This window comes from Lampetra fluviatilis, chromosome 29 (assembly GCF_964198595.1).
Source record: "Lampetra fluviatilis chromosome 29, kcLamFluv1.1, whole genome shotgun sequence".
Classification (NCBI taxonomy): Eukaryota; Metazoa; Chordata; class Hyperoartia; order Petromyzontiformes; family Petromyzontidae; genus Lampetra; species Lampetra fluviatilis.
In genome coordinates this window covers 3310567-3329008 of record NC_136303.1, presented here as the reverse complement: position 1 = coordinate 3329008, position 18442 = coordinate 3310567, and the positions used below count along the sequence as shown (strand labels likewise).

Genomic DNA, 18442 nt, shown 5'->3' with positions numbered 1-18442 from the left:
ATGCTCACACCCCCTCCCCCCTACCACCAATTTTGGCATAAGCACAAACACACAGTTTGTACTCTTTGGTTCTTTCGGTAAAGTCACGTCGGTGAAAATAATAAAATAAAAATTAAAAAAAACAACTAAATTAAATCACGACGTTTCGGGCACAACACAAGCGTCCTTCATCAGGTGGTGACCACCACAGCGAAAATAATCGCTGAAGTGTGCCAAAGAGATGGCTGTAACAAGGGGTTATATAGCTGTGGGGCCGGGGGGGGAGCCACAATTTTTCCTGTACCGCCTTCCATCAGAATGGTGGAATCCGATGAGCTATCAAGCTCTTTTTCATAGATGTCCAGTCGGGACCACGGGGTCAAAACGTTACAAAACACCATTGGAACCTCATTTGCCAGGAGGTCATCCTCGCTTTCCGGTTCCTTCCATTGTTCCGAACAACACTTTCAATTTTCTTCTTAGGTTTTTTCGGTAAAGTCACGTAGAAAGTAAAATAAAATAAAAACAAAAATCACGACGTTTCGGAGGCAACACAAGTCTCCGTCATCAGGTGGGACCGTCACAGCCAGATTAGCTGTATCAAGTGATACAGCTAATCAAGTGATACAGCTAATCTGGCTGTGACGGTCCCACCTGATGACGGAGACTTGTGTTGCCTCCGAAACGTCGTGATTTTTGTTTTTATTTTATTTTACTTTCTACGTGACTTTACCGAAAAAACCTAAGAAGATGATTCCTTGCAGTCACGAAAGCTTCAAATCTAGAATTAAAACACTTTCAATGTCACCTCTTGTTGGCCATCCTCCATGCGTCCAAAGAGTGGCAGTTTCCTTCCCTGCTTACACAAAACACATTCACTGCGGGATTGATGATGAAGATGCTCCTGGTGATGATGATGCTGATGACAAGATAAATAATGACCGATTCACAGATTATAACGCTGCTGATGATGATGATGCTGGTGGTGATGATGCTGATGCTGCTACTGATGATGATAACAACATGAATGACTGATAGATGATGCTAGTGATGATGGTGGTGGTGGTGATGATGATGATGCTGCTGATGATGATGATAACAACATGAATGACTGATAGATGATGCTAGTGATGATGATGATGCTGGTGGTGATGATGATGATGATGCTGCTGATGATGATAACAACATGAATGACTGATAGATGATGCTAGTGATGATGATGATGCTGGTGGTGATGATGATGATGATGCTGCTGATGATGATAACAACATGAATGACTGATAGATGATGCTAGTGATGATGCTGGTGATGATGATGATGCTGCTGCTGCTGATGATGATAACAACATGAATGACTGATAGATTATGATGCTGGTGGTGGTGATGATGCTGATGATAACAACGTGAATAATGACTGATCGATAGACTATGGTGCAGCTGATGGTGATGATGCTGGTGGTGATGATGATGATGCTGCTGGTGATGATAACAACATAAATGACTGATAGATGATGCTAGTGATGATGATGATGATGCTGGTGGTGATGATGATGATGATGCTGAATACGTTGCGTGCTCCACTCACAGGCGCGTGCGTCGGGGGAGCGCGCGGGGTCGTGGTGACCGTGAACCCGGCGGAGGTCACGGTGGCGAGGGGTCAGGCCGCCGAGTTGCCGTGCTCCGTCAGCTCCAACGCGCCCACCCTCAACAACCTCGTCGTGCTGTGGATCGCCAACACGGAGCGCGGCGCAGGGGTGCGTGTGTGGGTGTGCACGTGTGGGTGTGTGTGTCTGTGGGTGCGTGTGTGTGTGTGTGCGTGGGTGTGTGTGTGTGTGCGTGGGTGTGTGTGTGTGTGTGGCTGTGGGTGGGTGCGTGTGGATGTGTGTGTGTGTGGGTATGGGTGTGTGTGTGCGTGGGTGTGTGTGTGTGGGTGTGTGTGTGGGTGTGTGCACGTGTGGGTGTGTGCGTGTGGGTGTGTGTGCACGTGTGTGCGTGTCTGTGGGTGTGCGTGTGGGTATGTGTGCACGTGTGGGTGTGTGTGCGTGTGTGTGGGTGTGCGTGTGTGCACGTGTAGGTGTGTGTGCACGTGTGGGTGTGTGTGGGTGTGTGTGCACGTGTGGGTGTGTCTGTGGGTGCGTGTGGGTGTGTGTGCACGTGTGGATGTGTGTGCGTGTGTCTGGGTGTGTGGGTGTGTGTGCACGTGTGAGTGTGTGTGGGTGGGTGTGCACGTGTGGGTGTGTGTGGGTGTGTGTACGTGTGTGCGTGTGCATATGTGTGCACGTGTGCACGTGTGGGTGTGTGTGTGTGTGCGTGTGGGTGTGGGTGCGTGTGGGTGTGTGTGCACGTGTGGGTGTGCACGTGTGGGTGTGTGCTTGCGGAGCGGTAGTGCAGTGGTTAGCGCACTGCGCTACGAACCTGGCGACCAACACCAGTGACCATTATTTAAACCAATCCTGGGCCTCCCCTAGGTCGACTCAGCCTTAAATGAGTACCTGGTGCGGTGTGTAAACATCGCCACTGGGGAGAGACAAAGGCGGCACGGGCGTGGTTCTGGCCACCCACCCCCTCGTGTGCCGTTCCGACCTTCATAGGTGCTACTCACTAACAGAACTTGACCCTACAGTCTGTTAAATGCTAAACGGGGAATCGTTGTCTTTGTGTGCGTGCGTGCACGTGTGGGTGTGTGCGTGTGTGTGTGCGTGTGGGTGTGTGCGTGTGTGTGTGTGTGGGTATGTGCGTGTGTGCTCGTGTGGGTGTGTGCGTGTGTGCTCGTGTGGGTGTGTGCGCGTGTGTGTGTGTGGGAGGAGGAGGAGGCTGTAGAAGGGTGTAGGGGGAGGAGGCTGTAGGAGGAGGAGGCTGTAGGAGGCTGTAGGAGGGGGAGGGTGTAGGGGGAGGGTGTAGGGGGAGGAGGCTGTAGGAGGAGGAGGCTGTAGGAGGCTGTAGGAGGGGGAGGGTGTAGGGGGAGGGTGTAGGGGGAGGAGGCTGTAGGAGGAGGAGGCTGTAGGAGGTTGTAGGAGGGGGAGGGTGTAGGGGGAGGGTGTAGGGGGAGGAGGCTGTAGGAGGAGGAGGCTGTAGGAGGCTGTAGGAGGGGGAGGGTGTAGGGGGAGGGTGTAGGGGGAGGAGGCTGTAGGAGGAGGAGGCTGTAGGAGGCTGTAGGAGGGTTTGGGTGTAGGGGGAGGGTGTAGGGGGAGGAGGCTGTAGAAGGAGGAGGCTGTAGGAGGTTGTAGGAGGAGGCTGTAGCACGCCTCTGTAGCTACGTGGCCTGACGTCCACTCAGAGAACATCAAACATCGAGTACATTACCCATTTGTTCGTCCACCCACCCCACCTACCGACACCCCCTCCCTCCTCTCCCCCCCCCTCCTCTCCCCCCACACAGGAGCAGGTGCTGGGCTTCATGGCTGGCCAGGTGGTGAACGGCTCTGCGAGCTTCGCGGGTCGCGCCGACTTCACGTCGCCCATGCCGGGATCGGCGGTGTCGGTGCGCGTGGAGCGAGCGCGCGAGAGCGACGCGGGCACCTACACGTGCTCCGTCAACCTGATCGCTGACCCCCCCGGGGGGGTCGGCGTCGTCACTCTCACCGTGCTGGGTGCGGGGCGGCGCGCGGCACACAAACTGACCACTTCTCTCCCGAGCCACCTCTCTCCACCCACCTAACCCCACCCATCTCTCCCCCACCCACCTCTCCCCACCCATCTCTCTCCCCACCCATTTCTCCCACCCATCTCTCCCACCCACCTCTCCCCCCCACCTCTCCCCCCCACCTCTCACCCCTCACCTCTCCCCACCCAGCTCTCCCCACCCACCTCTCCCCCCCACCTCTCCCCCCCCCCACCTCTCCCCACCCAATCTCTCCCCCCCACCTCTCCCCACCCACCTCACCCCTCACCTCTCCCCACCCAGCTCTCCCCACCCACCTCTCCCCCCCCCACCACCTCTCCCCCCACCTCTCCCCACCCAACCTCCCCCCACCCACCTCTCCCCACCCACATCTCCCCCCCACCTCTCACCCCCACCTCTCCCCCCCCCCACCTCTCCCCACCCATCTCTCCCCCCCCACCCCACTTCTCTCCCCCCCCCCCCCCCCCGACGATTCTGACTGCCGCCTAATGAGGCTGGTTGTTTTAAATGCCGGCGAAACGTCACGGAACTCGAATTGTGAACGTTGTGAGTTCACTCTCCAGCACACGAGCCGCGTGCTGCACCGGTGACTAGTCGGCACGTTGTATTCACCGGCCCAGACCTCACTGGTTGCCTGCGTCGGGCTGGCGGCCGGATTAACGACGCAGTTTTATATTTACGCGATCCAACCCCCCCAAAAAAAAACTTCATCACAGATCCCTGTAACGAGGTGGCCCCCCTAAAGCCTCCCTCCGCCAGAGGTCGCAACCGGGTACCCGATACCCGTACCCTACCCGATACCCGGCTACCCGTACCCGGCTGGGTACGGGTACGGGTACCCGTTTGCGACTCTGGTGCGGCCGGGTATGGGTACGGGTAGGCCGTGAGTCACTGGTGAGTAACCGTTTGTCACTCATTTCGGGTAGGGTACGGGTAGGGAACGAGTACCCGTACCCGGCCGGGTACGGGTACCCATTTGCGACCCTGGTGCGGCCGGGTACGGGTGCGGATAAGGAATCAAAACCCGTTTGCGACCTCTGCCCTCCGCTCTCTCCTGCCGCCCCACACAGTTCCTCCCGCGACGCCCAGGTGCACCATGGAGGGCGACCCCACGGTGGGCACCAACATCACGCTCACCTGCAGCTCGTCCGAGGGCAACCCCGCGCCCTCCTACCTGTGGACCCGCCTCGAGGCGGCCAGGAAGCTGCCGGCCAACGCCGCGCTGGGTAGGAGCTCGCCGAATCTCGCGCAGGATTCTCTGGGACCGGCACGAGGCCGCGTCACTGCCATCGTGCGCCCTTCTGGGCCTTAACAGGCGCTGGACGCTAACAGCGCTCGCCCCGACGGTCTGTTGAAAGGGCTACGCTGGGGACCTTTGTCATCACGTGCGCGTGCAGGCCGGAAGGAGGGCACGCTCACCCTGACGAACGTTAGCGCCGACTCGGAGGGCGTCTACTCGTGCACGGCGCGCAACTCCGTGGGCAGCAGCAACTGCACCATCACACTGGCGCTCAGGATCCGTACGTGCCCGCACGCTCACCACACCGCCAGTCATCCCAACGCTCCTCCCATCGATTATCTCACAGCTCCACCATCGATCATCTCACAGCTCCACTATCGATCATCTCACGACTCTACTCCACCAAACATCTGACCACACCACCAATCACATTACCGTGCAACCTCCTTTGAGCTCACTCTCCCGCTGCATCAATGTGCTATTCCTCCCGCGCACCACGTATGGTTGCGACAGAAGTTCAACGAACGTGCGTACATCACGGGGCCCGTATCGGATACGTCGATCGAAGTCGGTTCGCAGGCTCGCATTGCACGCGCACGCGAATCGTCGCAACGCCCCGTCGATGCAAACGCCGCTCCAATGAGGTTACCGGAAGGCAGCAGGGGACAGGAGAGAATTCAACGCCAGCCATGTGTCGCGACGGAAGGTCGCGCGTAATCCACCAGCGTCGTCATTAGGAGCGGGGAGAGAGATCACGGCGCTTTGACGTTGGCGTGGGCCTGGGGGGGGGGGGGGTCACAGCGCTCGGACCGCGACGACGAACCTCCGAGTGAGAGATCGAACAGCGGCGGCGTGACGATCCGCTCCCCTCCTCTCGTCTCTCGTGCCCACCCTCCCCCGCAGCGCCGAGCGTGAACGTGGGTCCTCGTGGCTGGGGTGCTGGTGGGCTCGCTGCTCGGAGTGGCGCTCGTGCTGCTGCTGGGCTACGCGTGGGCGCGGAGACGCAAAGCGACGGGCAAGGAGGACGAGCTGCCCAACGACATCCGGTCGGTCGCGCCGTCGCCACTGCTACTGCCACCACTGCCACCACCATCGCCACCACTACCACCATCACCACCATAGCCATCGCCAACGCTACACCATCACTGCCACCACCATCGCCACCACTACCACCATCACCACCATAGCCATCATCACCGCTACTGCCATCACTGCCACCACCATCGCCACCACCGGCACAACAACTGCTACCCCGCCCACCACCACTACCGCCATCACTGCCACAGGCATCGTTACCACCACTACCGCCACTACCGCCATCAACGCTACTGCCACCGCCACCAACGCTACCACCACTACCACCACTACCACCACTGCTGCTACAACCTCCACCACCACCGCCATAGCCACCACCCACCGCTACCACCACCATGGAGCTATGCACTTTTAAATCTAAATTACAAGTATTTTTTTTCAGAACTGCTTTTTGTGTTTAGTTTGTTGTCCTTACCCCACACCCTCCGATTAGCACGGTTGGCTATCTACAGTTCGAACGAAGTTCAACATCCATACATCATCGCTCGAAGTAGCAGTAGCAGCAGTAGCAGCATCATTGTCATCAGCAAAAGGAAGCACAATCATCATCGTCATCAGCACAATCACATACCTGTCAACCCATACGGTTTACCCCGTATTCTTGTACATGGAAATTGAGTTTTCAGGTCCATACGGCATACAGCCGTTTCAATACGGGCAACATTTTGTCTCATTTGTTTGTGTTTCTCCATCGTGATGGGACTTTGTAGGATGAACGTTGAGATTCATAAGGGGCACGGGGTGACCAAACACAATCCTGCGGAGGGAGCTGGTAGGAACGTTGGGTTGCTCGGTCAATGGCCTGCAGGGTCAACGGCTGCGTGGTGTATTCCGCAAATATGCCCGAATGTGAGGGCGGGCACAAGCCGGCGTGAGTAGGTTAAACGTTGAGTTTTATAAGGGCACCACGGGGTGACCAGCAAATTCCCCACCCAGCCCCTCCCCACCCTCCCCACCCAGCCCCTCTCCACCCTCCCCTCCCCACCCTCCCCTCCCCACCCAGCCCCTCCCTCCCCACCCAGCCCCTCCCCGCACGATGGACGGATGGACACAATAATCCCCTGTGGGCTGGTGTAACCAGGAGGTTCCTACCAGTATAAGCTCTGAATTGGTCTGTAATAAGGTAGGGCACTGATAAGGGGTTGACAAGTGTCCATCATTGTCACGTGATTATCGTTGCTTTGGTTGTGATCATCATCAGAATCATCATCGACGAGCGCCCCAACGACCGATAATCACCGCCACGTGATGTGACAATGACCGCTGCTGCCACTGCCATCATCATCATCGTCGTCGACCTCGTTGTTGCCCCCGCCAGGATGGACGCCCCCCCGCCGCAGTACGCCGCGTCGGGCAGCAAAGCGGGCAGCACCCCGAGGCCCGGCTCGGGCCTCAGCAGCCTGAGCTCGGCGCCGGGGCCTCCGTACAAACACCCGGCCAACGGGGCGGCCGCCCACGGCCCCGCGACGCACAGGGCCGGCGGCTCCGACCGACACCACCACCACCCTCACCCTCACCACCCTCACCACCACCCTCACCACCAACCTCACCACGCGCTCCACCAGCAGAACGCGCCGCACGTCGTTGGGGCCAACGGGCACGGCCGCGCGCCGGCGTTCGCCGTGGTGGACGCCAACGCCCCCTCCGTGGTGACCGCCTCGCTCGTGAACCCGGCGCCCGGCAGCGGTCGGCAGAACGCGTACGGCCAGGTGACGGGCACGCGCGCACACGGGCACGCGCACTGGCACGCACTGACACACGCACACTGATACGCGCACACTGACACACGCACACTGGCACGCGCACACTGGCACGCGCACACTGACACACGCACACTGGCACACGCACACTGACACACGCACACGGGCCACGCGCGCTGGCATGCACTGACACACACACACTGACACACGCGCACTGGCACGCACTGACCACACGCAAACGGGCACGCGCACACTGGCACACGCACACGGGCACGCGCGCTGGCATGCACTGACACACGCAACACTGACATACGCGCACTGGCACGCACTGACACACGCACACTGGCACGCGCACACTGACACACGGGCACGCGCGCTGGCATGCACTGACACATGCACACTGACACACGCGCACTGGCACGCACTGACACACGCAAACGGGCACGCGCACACTGGCACGCGCGCACACGGGCACGCGCACTGCACGCACTGACACACGCACACTGATACGCGCACACTGGCACGCGCACACTGACACGCGCACACTGACACACAACAACAACAACAACCGCCATTCGCCACTAAGTGGCGGTGACGTCACCACGACGCTTGTGCCAGGCGAGGTGCACCTTGAGGCCACGTGAAGTGTCGAACGCCCGCTGGCAGGAGGTCACGGGGCAGACCCAGTTGCCACGGGTCGACTGACCGACACGCGCACACTGACACACGCACACTGACACACGCAACACTGACACACGCACACTGGCACACGCACACTGGCACACGCACACTGGCACACGCTCTGACACACGCACACTGACACATTTGCTGGCATACGCTGGCATGTACACGCACCACTCGCACACGCACTGGCATATGGTGGCATGCACCGGCAAGACAAAGATCCCCCGGGTAGCCTTAACAGACTGTTGGGGCAAGTGCTGTGAGCGAGCACCTACGAAGACCGCCTTTGTCTCCCCACTTGTGCCAGCTACTCAATTTGTGGCTGAGTCGACCTAGGGGAGGCCCAGGACCGGTTCAAATTAATCGTCACTGGCAAATCGAACTCGGGTCGCCGGGTTCGTAGCGCGGCGCGCTCTGAATGCAACTCTACCACTCCCCAGACGCACTGGCACACACTGCCGCTATGAGCGTGACAGGCAGTGTGCACCTGATGCACAGGGAGAGAAAACCCCCAGACCCCAGGGCTCGAACCTCGGGCTTCTCTGTGTTGCCAGCTCAGCGCCTCATTCAGGGCCGTGTTTACTCAGCAGCCCACGTGAAGAATCCGACGCCTCGAGTCAGGGCTCGAACCCAGGATCTCGGCAAGTGCAGGGCGCTTGGGGTCACTGTGGCGCTTGATCGCCTTCATCGTCCCTCGTCTCCACGTGTCGTCGTGGTTTTCACGTGGCCTGGTGTCGTCCCCCCCCCCACCACCCCCCCACTACCACCCCACTACCACCCCCCCCTACCACCACCCCCCCCACCACCCCCCACAACCACCCCCCACAACCACCCCCCACTACCACCCCCCACCACCACCACCCCACCAACACCCACTACCACTCCCCACCACCACCCCCCACCACCACCACCCCACCAACACCCACTACCACCCCCACTACCACCCCCCCCCACCACCCCCCCACCACTACCCCCCACCCCCACCACCCCATCCCCCTCCCACCCCCCCCCCCCACTACCACCCCCCCCACCACAAACCCCCACCACCACCCCCCACCACCCCCCACCATCACCCCCCCACCACCCCCCACCATTACCCCCTCCCACCACCCCCAACCCCACCCCCCACGTGGTCCTCCCCGCAGAATCTGCAGCCAAGCCGCTGCGACGAGGCGGGGGTCCCGTTCGAGCCCCTGGCCAATCAGACGTCTCCGCTGTCGCCAAGCAACGGGCCCACCCCATCTCCAATCCCGATGGTACTGGGGCTCAGCCCTTGTGGTTCGCGTGTCAATGTGCGCTGGGGGGGGGGGAGCGGTGGCGCAGCGGTTAGCGCGCTGCGCCACGAGCCCCCGTCCACCAGAGTTCGATTCCCGCTCACGGCACACCATCGCCGGTGGCGATTATCTGAACCGGTTCCGGGCCTCCCCTAGGTCGGCTCGGCCTCAAATGAGTACCTGGTGCGGTGTGTAAACATCGCCGCTTGGGAGAGACAAAGGTGGCACGGGCGTGGTGCTGGCCACCCACCCCCCTTTATAGGCGCCCCGCGAACAGCACTTGCCCCGACAGACTGATAAGGCTACATGGGGGGTTTTTGTCTTTATGATAAAACAAAAAAAATAAGAATAGGCTTCACCCTTTCTGGCAAAAGGTTCCATCGATATAACTGCTCAACCCCAGCTATGAATACTTTGATACGTGCATTGCCTTTGGGCCGGCCATAAATGACGTCACACACCTAGGGGGGGAGGGGGGTCAGACATTTGTGACGATATGTGACGATGTGTGACGAGGGGGGGAGGGGGGGTTTTGAGAAATATGACGTCACTTCAAAATGCGGAACTTTAAATAATTATAAATAGAATTGTTATAACAACACTAATTTTTATTAATTTTTATGATTAACTAATTGAATATTTAAATTTACTAAGGTCACCTTTTTTATGTATTCCATGAAGGAGCATTTTGCTTCTCCATGGGAGAATGGAGAAGCATACATTTGGTAAAGAAAGATGATTGTTATTAAACATTTTTATTTTAATGAATCTAACCAGGGCTTTTCATTCTGTGGGATTGTTAGAATTGTACTCTCCAATTTGCTTCGTTCTACTACAAAGTTTCAAGTATTTTTTTCTAGTTATAATTACTTTTAATATTGTATAATTGGAAGAGAATTTCAATATAATATTCTGAACATCTGCAGTTTTAGTTAGACGTTTAATATTTTAAAGTTAATTTTATGCTCAATTTCAGCTTTCCAGCGCCTAATTTTTAATAAATGTTTTCTCCTACAACATCAGAGTGCAGCGCCACATTAAATACGCACTACAATGACAACAGTTTACAGCGATTTTAAGCATGTTTTCAAAATGGAATTATATTTTTTTGGGGGGGGGGCAGAGCTTTGTGACGTCATATTTGAGGGGGGGTCTGACTTTTTGTGACGCCGTGTGACGAGGGGGGGGAGAGGGGGGGGGGTCAAAAATCGGCCAAAATCGCGTGACGTCATTTATGGACGGCCCTTTTGTGTTGTTCGCCTTTTGGCGCTCGCTGGCCTGAGCACTCGTGAGACAAGGCCATAAAGACGGCTGTCTCTGGTCTAGGTCAATCGATTTCAAAGACAATGCGTGCATTGTTATCAGAGCGTGTTGCATGTTTGTTTTGTTGTGCCGCAAGTTCATGTGGTTGATGCAGACTCGCTGCCTTGCAGTAGGTTTGTTTTGACATTTCAAGAACCCCCTGTTTTGTTACCAGAAAGAGGTAAAAATCCTGGTTCCAAGTATATCTCTCTCGTAAAATTTTGACACCGGCAGGCACAAAACAACAAAAAATGGCTCCCGTCGATATTCTTCTTGGTTCTTTCGGTGAAGTCACGTAGAATGGAAATAATAAAATAATAAACATAAAACATAATAAAATACAATTCTCACGACGTTTCGGCCACAACGCAAGCAGCCGTCCTCAGGTGAAGAACAGCGTCTGAAGACATTCAGACGCTGTCTTTCCGACAGACATGTTCTTCACCTGAGGACGGCTGCTTGCGTTGTGGCCGAAACGTCGTGAGAATTGTATTTTATTATGTTTTATTTTTATTGTTTTATTATCTCCCTTCTACGTGACTTTACCGAAAGAACCAAGAAGATGAATCCCTGCAGTCACGAAAGCTTTCATTCCCGTCGATATTATTTGTCTCTTTGTTTTCTTCAGACTTCGCCCGGTCCGATGGACTTCGGCGTTGGAGTGTCGCCGGTTCCGGCCCGCGCGGTGTCCCCAGGCAACCTCGTGCGCATGGGAGGCGTACCCATCATGGTGCCGGCACAGAGCCGGGCGGGATCCCTGGTCTAGACGGGGCCCGGCCAGCCACCGGCCACCACTGCCACCGCCCGGCTACTGACATCTCCTAGCCACCGGCTGCTGTGCATCTTCCGCTGACCACCTTCGTGACCCCTCCACCCGTGACCTCGACCCCCCCCCATCTCCCCCTCCCCTCCATCCCTCCCTCCCTCCCTCCCTCCCCCGTGCCGACTAGTCCCTGCCGTCGGCCTACTCCTTCTCTTCCGCCAACCCCCATCTCCACACCCAAAAAACCGCCGCCTTCGCCGAGTGCGACTCAAGGATTTCTTCTGTCCGCCCGTCGACGATGCGGCCGCCGTCGGTGAAGGGACGCGGACAAAATGCCGGTGGAGAGACGCGGTCGCTGAGACCCCCACCACCCCCACCACCACCACCACCACCCCGTTTCTTGCCGCGACGACCATGGACCGCTGGCGACAGCGACCCCGAATCGCCGCCGCGCCGCCCGAGGCCAAGGTGACGTTCACGCCGATCGGATCTCAACGGCGGCGGCAACAGGGTCACCGCCGGTGCATTTTGCGCCATTCGCCGAAAGGACCATCGCGATGATGCCTCGCGAAAAGGGAAGCGTTTTTTGTTGGGGGGGGGGGGGGGGCATCGTCGTCATCGGCACCGCGCCTGGAACCAGCGTGCCCCTCTTGCCATCGGCGCGGTTGGCCCCTTCAACGGGGCCGGCGCGCACGGCCGACGGGGCCGGCGGGCCAACCGAGCGGCGACGTCGGAGCCGGTCCCGGCAGAAGCCTCCTTTGCCCACGTGCCGCAAGGGAGCGCGGCCGGGCGGAGGGGTTGGTGGGACGCCAGGCGATGGGGGGCCCGCCGATCGTGGCCCGCTCCGGCCCGCTCCGGCCGTCTCTCTCCGTTCCCTCGGTGTTGCTCCCGGCGCCGCGCGGAAACACGAGGCACGCTGCAGAGGGGCAGCACGGACGGCGTGTGCGCTGGTGTTCCCGCTTCACTCGCTGAGCCAAACAGCCCCCCCCCCACCACCCTCTACAGCTCTCCCCCCCCAACCACCACCATGATTCGGCTCACCACACGGCTCTCGGTAAGCCCCATGCTTCCATCTGGGCGGCGTGGATGAGTGCCTGGTAGCCCTGATGTCGATCTAAGCCTCTCGCCCGCCCGCCCGCCCGCGGAATAGTGACGCACGCGGGGCCACGTGGCACCGTGCCCACGCGTGTCCCTTTAAAATGAGCAACTTTCGCCCGGGTGGGCGAGGTGGGTGGGTGGGCACCTGGGGTCACATGGCCCCGTGACATTCCCAGATACGTGTTGGTTATTTGTTTCAGCAGCGTAAGAGGCTTATGGGCACGCGGTGCAGCAGATTAAATGTCGGACCGGCCGGAAAAAAACAACAACAACAAGGACGCACGGCGGTGTTTTTGTTTACCAGTGGTTCTCGCGTCGAGGACAAAGTGGGAGGCGCCTCCTCCTGTAGCCGGCGGTGGAAATTCCACATTCCCATCGTGGGGGGGGGGGGGGCACTCTGCCCCCGTACATCAAGCGCTGTCAAGTGCCCGCGAAGCGTTTACTCGTTTGACCGACCCCCCCCACACCCCCCGAACTTGATGATGATGACGACAAAGGTGGTGGTGGTGGGCTGAGTCAACCACCCCCACCACCCACCCCACCCAACTCACCCACCCCACCCACCCCTCCCCACCCAACCCACCCAACCCAACCCAGCCACCCCACCCCACCCACAACCAACCCCACCCAACCTATATAACCCAACCCCACCCAACCCACCCCACCCCACCACCACCCCCAACTGGCGCGCCGCAGATGGCAACATCGTCGTCTTCTCGCCTGGCTCCACGCGCTGGGACGATTACAAAACAACAACAACACAACAACACAACACAACAACAACACAACAACAACAACACAACAACAACACAACAACAACAACACAACAACAACACAACAACACAACAACAACACAACAACAACACAACAACAACAACACAACATCGGAACGGCGTTCCTGTTGTCACCATCAGCCTACGGGGAGGGGGGGGGACCCCTCGATCCCACCCCACCCCACCCACGCCACCCACCCCCTGCGGTCACACAAGAAACATTTCGGGCGCGGCGCAGCTTTTGAATCGAGCTTGCGAAGTTCCGCCGTCTTGATCGCGTTCATGCCGCCGTTGGGTTACCTGGGGTTTCATTTCTTCTTTTGTTTGTGTAACACGCAACGGCTCACGGGCAAACGTGGAGGAGGAGGAGGAGGACGCCCTGGCGCGCCTGTGACTGCAATCTTGCGCTTCCTTTGGCCCTTGCTGGTTGTGTGAGCCGCCGAGATGACGGCATGGCGAGTCATCTCCACCCTTCAGACGCCCGTTGCTCCGCTGCCAAACACCCAGGGATTACACGCCAGGCTTCTGCTAATGCCGTTCGTATTAATCCTCATGAATATGCATGCGCATACGTGTGCGCGCGTGTGTGTGGTGTGCCTGTGTGTGCATGCGTATGGTATGTGTGTGGGTAGTGAGGAGCGGTGGCGCAGTGGTTAGCGCGCTGATGTGCTTACTAACCGCGGCCGCATTAGTTGGATTTCCTGCTCACGGCCAATAACAACGGTGAATATTTCATCCGCTCCTGGGCTTCCCCTAGGTCGACTCAGCCTTAAGTTCGTACGTACCTGGTGCGGTAAAGCGTCAGCACTGGGGAGACAAAGGCGGCCGGGTGCGGTGTTTGGCCACAACCACCCCCTCGTGTGCGGTGCCGGCCTTCATAGGTGCTCGCTAACGGCACTTGCCCCAACAGTCCGTCGAAGGCTATACGGGGCGACCTTTGTCTTTGTGCGTGAGAGTGAGGTCACCGCGTGTATCGCACCTGGGTTCAATCCCCGACAGTGGTCAGTGGGAAGGTTTACATCAGCAGGGACCTACATCCTTACCCGCTTCTGGGCCTCCCCTAGGTCGACTTAGCCTTAAATTAAGACCCGGTGAACTGTGTTAAACTTCACACCGGTGGAGACAAATGTGTGTGCGTTGTGCTGGCCACATCACCTCGTCGTGTGCCTGTGCTGGCCTTAATAGGTGCTCGCAAACAGCACTTGCCCCAACAGTCTATATAAGGCAACACATACCTTGTAATGGATATGCAATGTATGTCAGGGCATAGTGTATCATCGCCATCATCATCATAGTCGTCAACATCTCGCCATCAACATATCTTTCCTTCGTTAAATCATCATTTATAGGTTGGTAAAATGTGTACAAGATAGTTAATATTGCTCTGATTGGGTGGGGGAAGTCACCACTGGTTTTCGACGTGGATAGTCTCATCAGCCAGAGAGTACGGGATATGGCTTCGATGTCGGTGGGTTTCATCAGCAGCGCGTTGCATCGTGAAGCAGCAATGGCATCAGCTAAAGTGCGTCAATGGGCGTCGTTCATTATTGTCCAAGTTCCATCCCTGGTTTTGGGGCAAAGCCCTAGGCCAGTTTCGACCGCTGTGATTGTCATCAGCAGGGTGTGGGGGTGTGTGTGTGTGTTGTCCCATTAGTGGGAGCGGTAGTGTAGCGGTTAGCGCGCTGCACTACGAACCTGGCGACCCGGGTTCGAATCCCGCGCAAACACCAGTGACGATTATCTGAACCGGTTCTGGGCCTCCCCTAGGTCGACTCAGCCTCAAATGAGTACCTGGTGCGGTGTGTAAACATCTCCGCTAGGAAGACAAAGGCGGTCGGGCGTGGTGCTGGCCACCCACCCCCTCGTGTACCGTTCCGGCCTTCATAGGTGCTCGCTAACAGCACTTGTCCCTACAGTCTGTTAAGGCTATACGGGGGATCTTTATCTTTGTTGTCCCATTAACCGATGCTACCGGATGACGTGTTGTCCCAAAGTCCAGCGTCACCTCGGTTGAGTGTTATCAGCAGCGCGTGGCCTCTCGATTCTACGTCACCCACTGCCCTCCTCCTGTGTACGGGTCAGATCCTGAAGGCTGGTTTCGCTAGTTGTGCCCCTCGTCAGCAGGGTGTGGCCCCTATTCATGTCACAGCGTTCTGAGCAGCAGCACTGGTGTTGATGCAACCGCGATGATGACCGATGGTGAATGTTGAACTTATTTCGCAACGTATGGGGCCAAACGTGCTAATCGGATGATGACGACGACGACGAAGACCCCGTAAGCTGAGCGATGTGAGGCTTCGCGGTGGCTAGGAGATGTTAACTCCCCCGCCTGGTGTGCAGGAGGTCGTGGGTTCGATCCCGACCCTGACGCCTGCTGCTGTATATTTGGAGTTTGCGGTGTCTCTCTTCCCGTGGCCGCGTGGGTTTTTTTTCTCTCTCTCTCCAGCTCCTCCAATTGTTCCCTCCACATTTACAAACGACATCACGCCTTTTTTTGTCAGAGTATTTTGGGCCGCTGTAAATTTCCGCACAATGGTCAAGCCACGTTTGTCGAAGCATCGCCTGTGGCGGCCAGGTCGCTTTTGAACAAAGAGCTGCGTAACTCAGCGTTGGCTTTAATTGACGAAATACAAAAATAAAATGTAATCAGCTCCGTGCAGGGCTCCGCGACAGATTCATCCATCGCTGTGCCGTGAGAGGCGGGCGGTGGTGACGGCTTGCGAACGCGCCTTCGTCTAGCAGCGGATAGACCATGACTGACGGTGACGGGTGCTGACCAGTGTTGCCTTCCATCGCCAATGAACGAGAGGTGGCAGCGGTGGCTGTAGCGGGAAACACTCAGTGCCGGATGAAGCTAGCTCGGGGCCTGTAGCATGATGTTATAAAGGGGCCCTAAACGAAAAAAAGACGTAAATATTGACAAAAATGTGTTTTTTACTTGCATAGTAATACATTTTCATTTGCTATACAGCTACATAATACGACAAATCGCTAACCTTAAACACCCAGTCGTTCATACAAGTTGAAGGCGGTATAGTACTATAGTAATAGAGCAAGTGCAGAATCACCGAACCTGAATTGATAGCTTGAAAGCATTTAGCGCTTGGCCCTTGAAAGTGCGGGGCCCGTAGCATATGTAGTAGCTACATATGTAGTAGCTACTACATATAGTAGCGACTACATATGTAGCTACATATATAGTAGCTACTACACATGTAGCTACGTTTGCTGCTAGGAGAATCCGACACTGGAAACACCCCCCTGTCATCATCCAGCAGTGGTTATGGATCGTGGTTTGTCGATCGTGAATTGAATGAAAAGAGTCAATGTTGTGGAAGTTAGTGGAGGGGGGGGGTTGGTGGGGGGGTTGGTATGGGGGGGAGGTTGGTGGTGGGGGAGGGGTGACCCCCCACTTATTCTAGGAGCCACACAAAGACAGGAAGGCGTTGCTGCATCTCGTGCAGGAAGTCTCCAAGCAGACGGCTCACAATTCCCATTGTCCATCCCGGGGCTTGTTGTTTTTGTTGTTGTCGTCGTGAAATGGTTTGTTTAGACCGCGCGTGTCCCGTGCGCGCGTGTGTGTCAATCCGAACCGGTCGTGGGCCACGCCTAGGTCGACTCAGCCTCAAACGGATCGCCTGACTCGACGCGTAATCATCGCCACTCGGCGAGACAAAAATGCGGCCGGGCGTGGTGGCCGGCCACCCCACCCCCTCGCGTGCCGTGCCGGCCTTCATGAGGCGCTCGCTCGGAGCGCTTGCACCCAACATCCTGTGCAGGCTAAACGGTGGGGGGGGGGGGTCTTTTTGTTGCGTGTGGCATTGTGGGGGGGGGGGGGCGGTGAGTGTGGTGGGTGGTTAGCGCAGCGCTTCGCTCCGAACACTGCATCCGCGAGTTCGATTTTCCGCTCATTGTTATCTGAACCGGTCCTGGGTCTCCCCTAGGTTGACTCAGCCTCACATGAGTACCTGCGTAAACTAGGGAGACAAAGGTGGCCGGGCGTGGTGTTGGCCACCCACCCCCTCGTGTATTGCTGTGCCAGCCTTCATAGGTGCTCGCTAACAGCACTTGCCCCCAACAGACTGTTAAGGCGACACGGGGGGTGTTTGTGTATGCATGTGAATGTGTGTGCATGTATGGGAGCGGTGGCGCAGTGGTTAGCGCGCTACGTTCGAAATCCGGGCGACCCTTTGTTCAATTCTCAGCCACGGCGTCTTAACTCGAGTGGCGAGTGACATCCGACGCTGACCAAACTGGTGAAGTATGGTCAAACACCCCCTCACCCCCCCACGACTGACGCGGCATGAGGAAGCCTTCGTCCAGCAGTGGATTGACGAAGGGATGTAAGTTAAATTATTATTTTTATTAATAAATTATTACTTAGAGAGGGTGATAATGTCACTTTATCCATGAAAGCCTCGCGTGAGTCGCAACGCTCATTTTCAGGAGAGTCTTTGCTCTTGGGATACTTGGCCAAAATCCTGACGGAATAGCGCATTTTCTACGTGTGTGTGTGTGATATTAGAGATGTGTGTGATATTAGAGATGTGTGTGTGTATATTGTGGGGAGCGGTGGAGCAGCGGTTAGCACGCTGCGCTCCAAAACCGGTGAACCCGAGTTCGATTCCCGCTCACGGCCACCAACACCGGTGACGATGATCTGAACCGGTCCTGGGCCTCCCCTAGGTCGACTCAGCCTCAAACGAGTGCCTGGTGCGATGTGTAAAAAACACTGCCACTCGGGTCCTGGGCCTCCCCTAGGTCGACTCAGCCTCACATGAGTACCTGCGTAAACTAGGGAGACAAAGGTGGCTGGGCGTGGTGCTGGCCACCCACCCCCTCGTGTGCCGTACCGGCCTTCATAGGTGCTCGCTAACAGCACTTGCCCCAGCAGTCTGTTAAGGCTACACGGG

The 18442-nt window shown here is 57.2% G+C and overlaps 1 protein-coding gene across 2 annotated transcripts in view; it reads left to right on the top strand.

The window, feature by feature from the left end:
- LOC144942952 (uncharacterized) overlaps positions 1-16844 on the top strand; it is a 73948-nt gene extending 57104 nt beyond the window's left edge. The window contains exons 2-9 of one of the 2 annotated variants that reach the window (XM_078870014.1): positions 1566-1732; positions 3358-3568; positions 4671-4826; positions 4998-5120; positions 5744-5886; positions 7254-7644; positions 9474-9575; positions 11524-16844. In XM_078870014.1, the coding sequence (XP_078726140.1) occupies positions 1566-1732; positions 3358-3568; positions 4671-4826; positions 4998-5120; positions 5744-5886; positions 7254-7644; positions 9474-9575; positions 11524-11720 (1490 nt within the window). In that variant the 3' untranslated portion in view covers positions 11721-16844. Of the gene's footprint in view, positions 1-1565; positions 1733-3357; positions 3569-4670; positions 4827-4997; positions 5121-5743; positions 5887-7253; positions 7645-9464; positions 9576-11523 lie in introns of both variants that reach the window. The other variant, XM_078870013.1, reaches the window with a different exon arrangement.
- The last annotated feature ends 1598 nt before the right edge of the window (positions 16845-18442 follow it).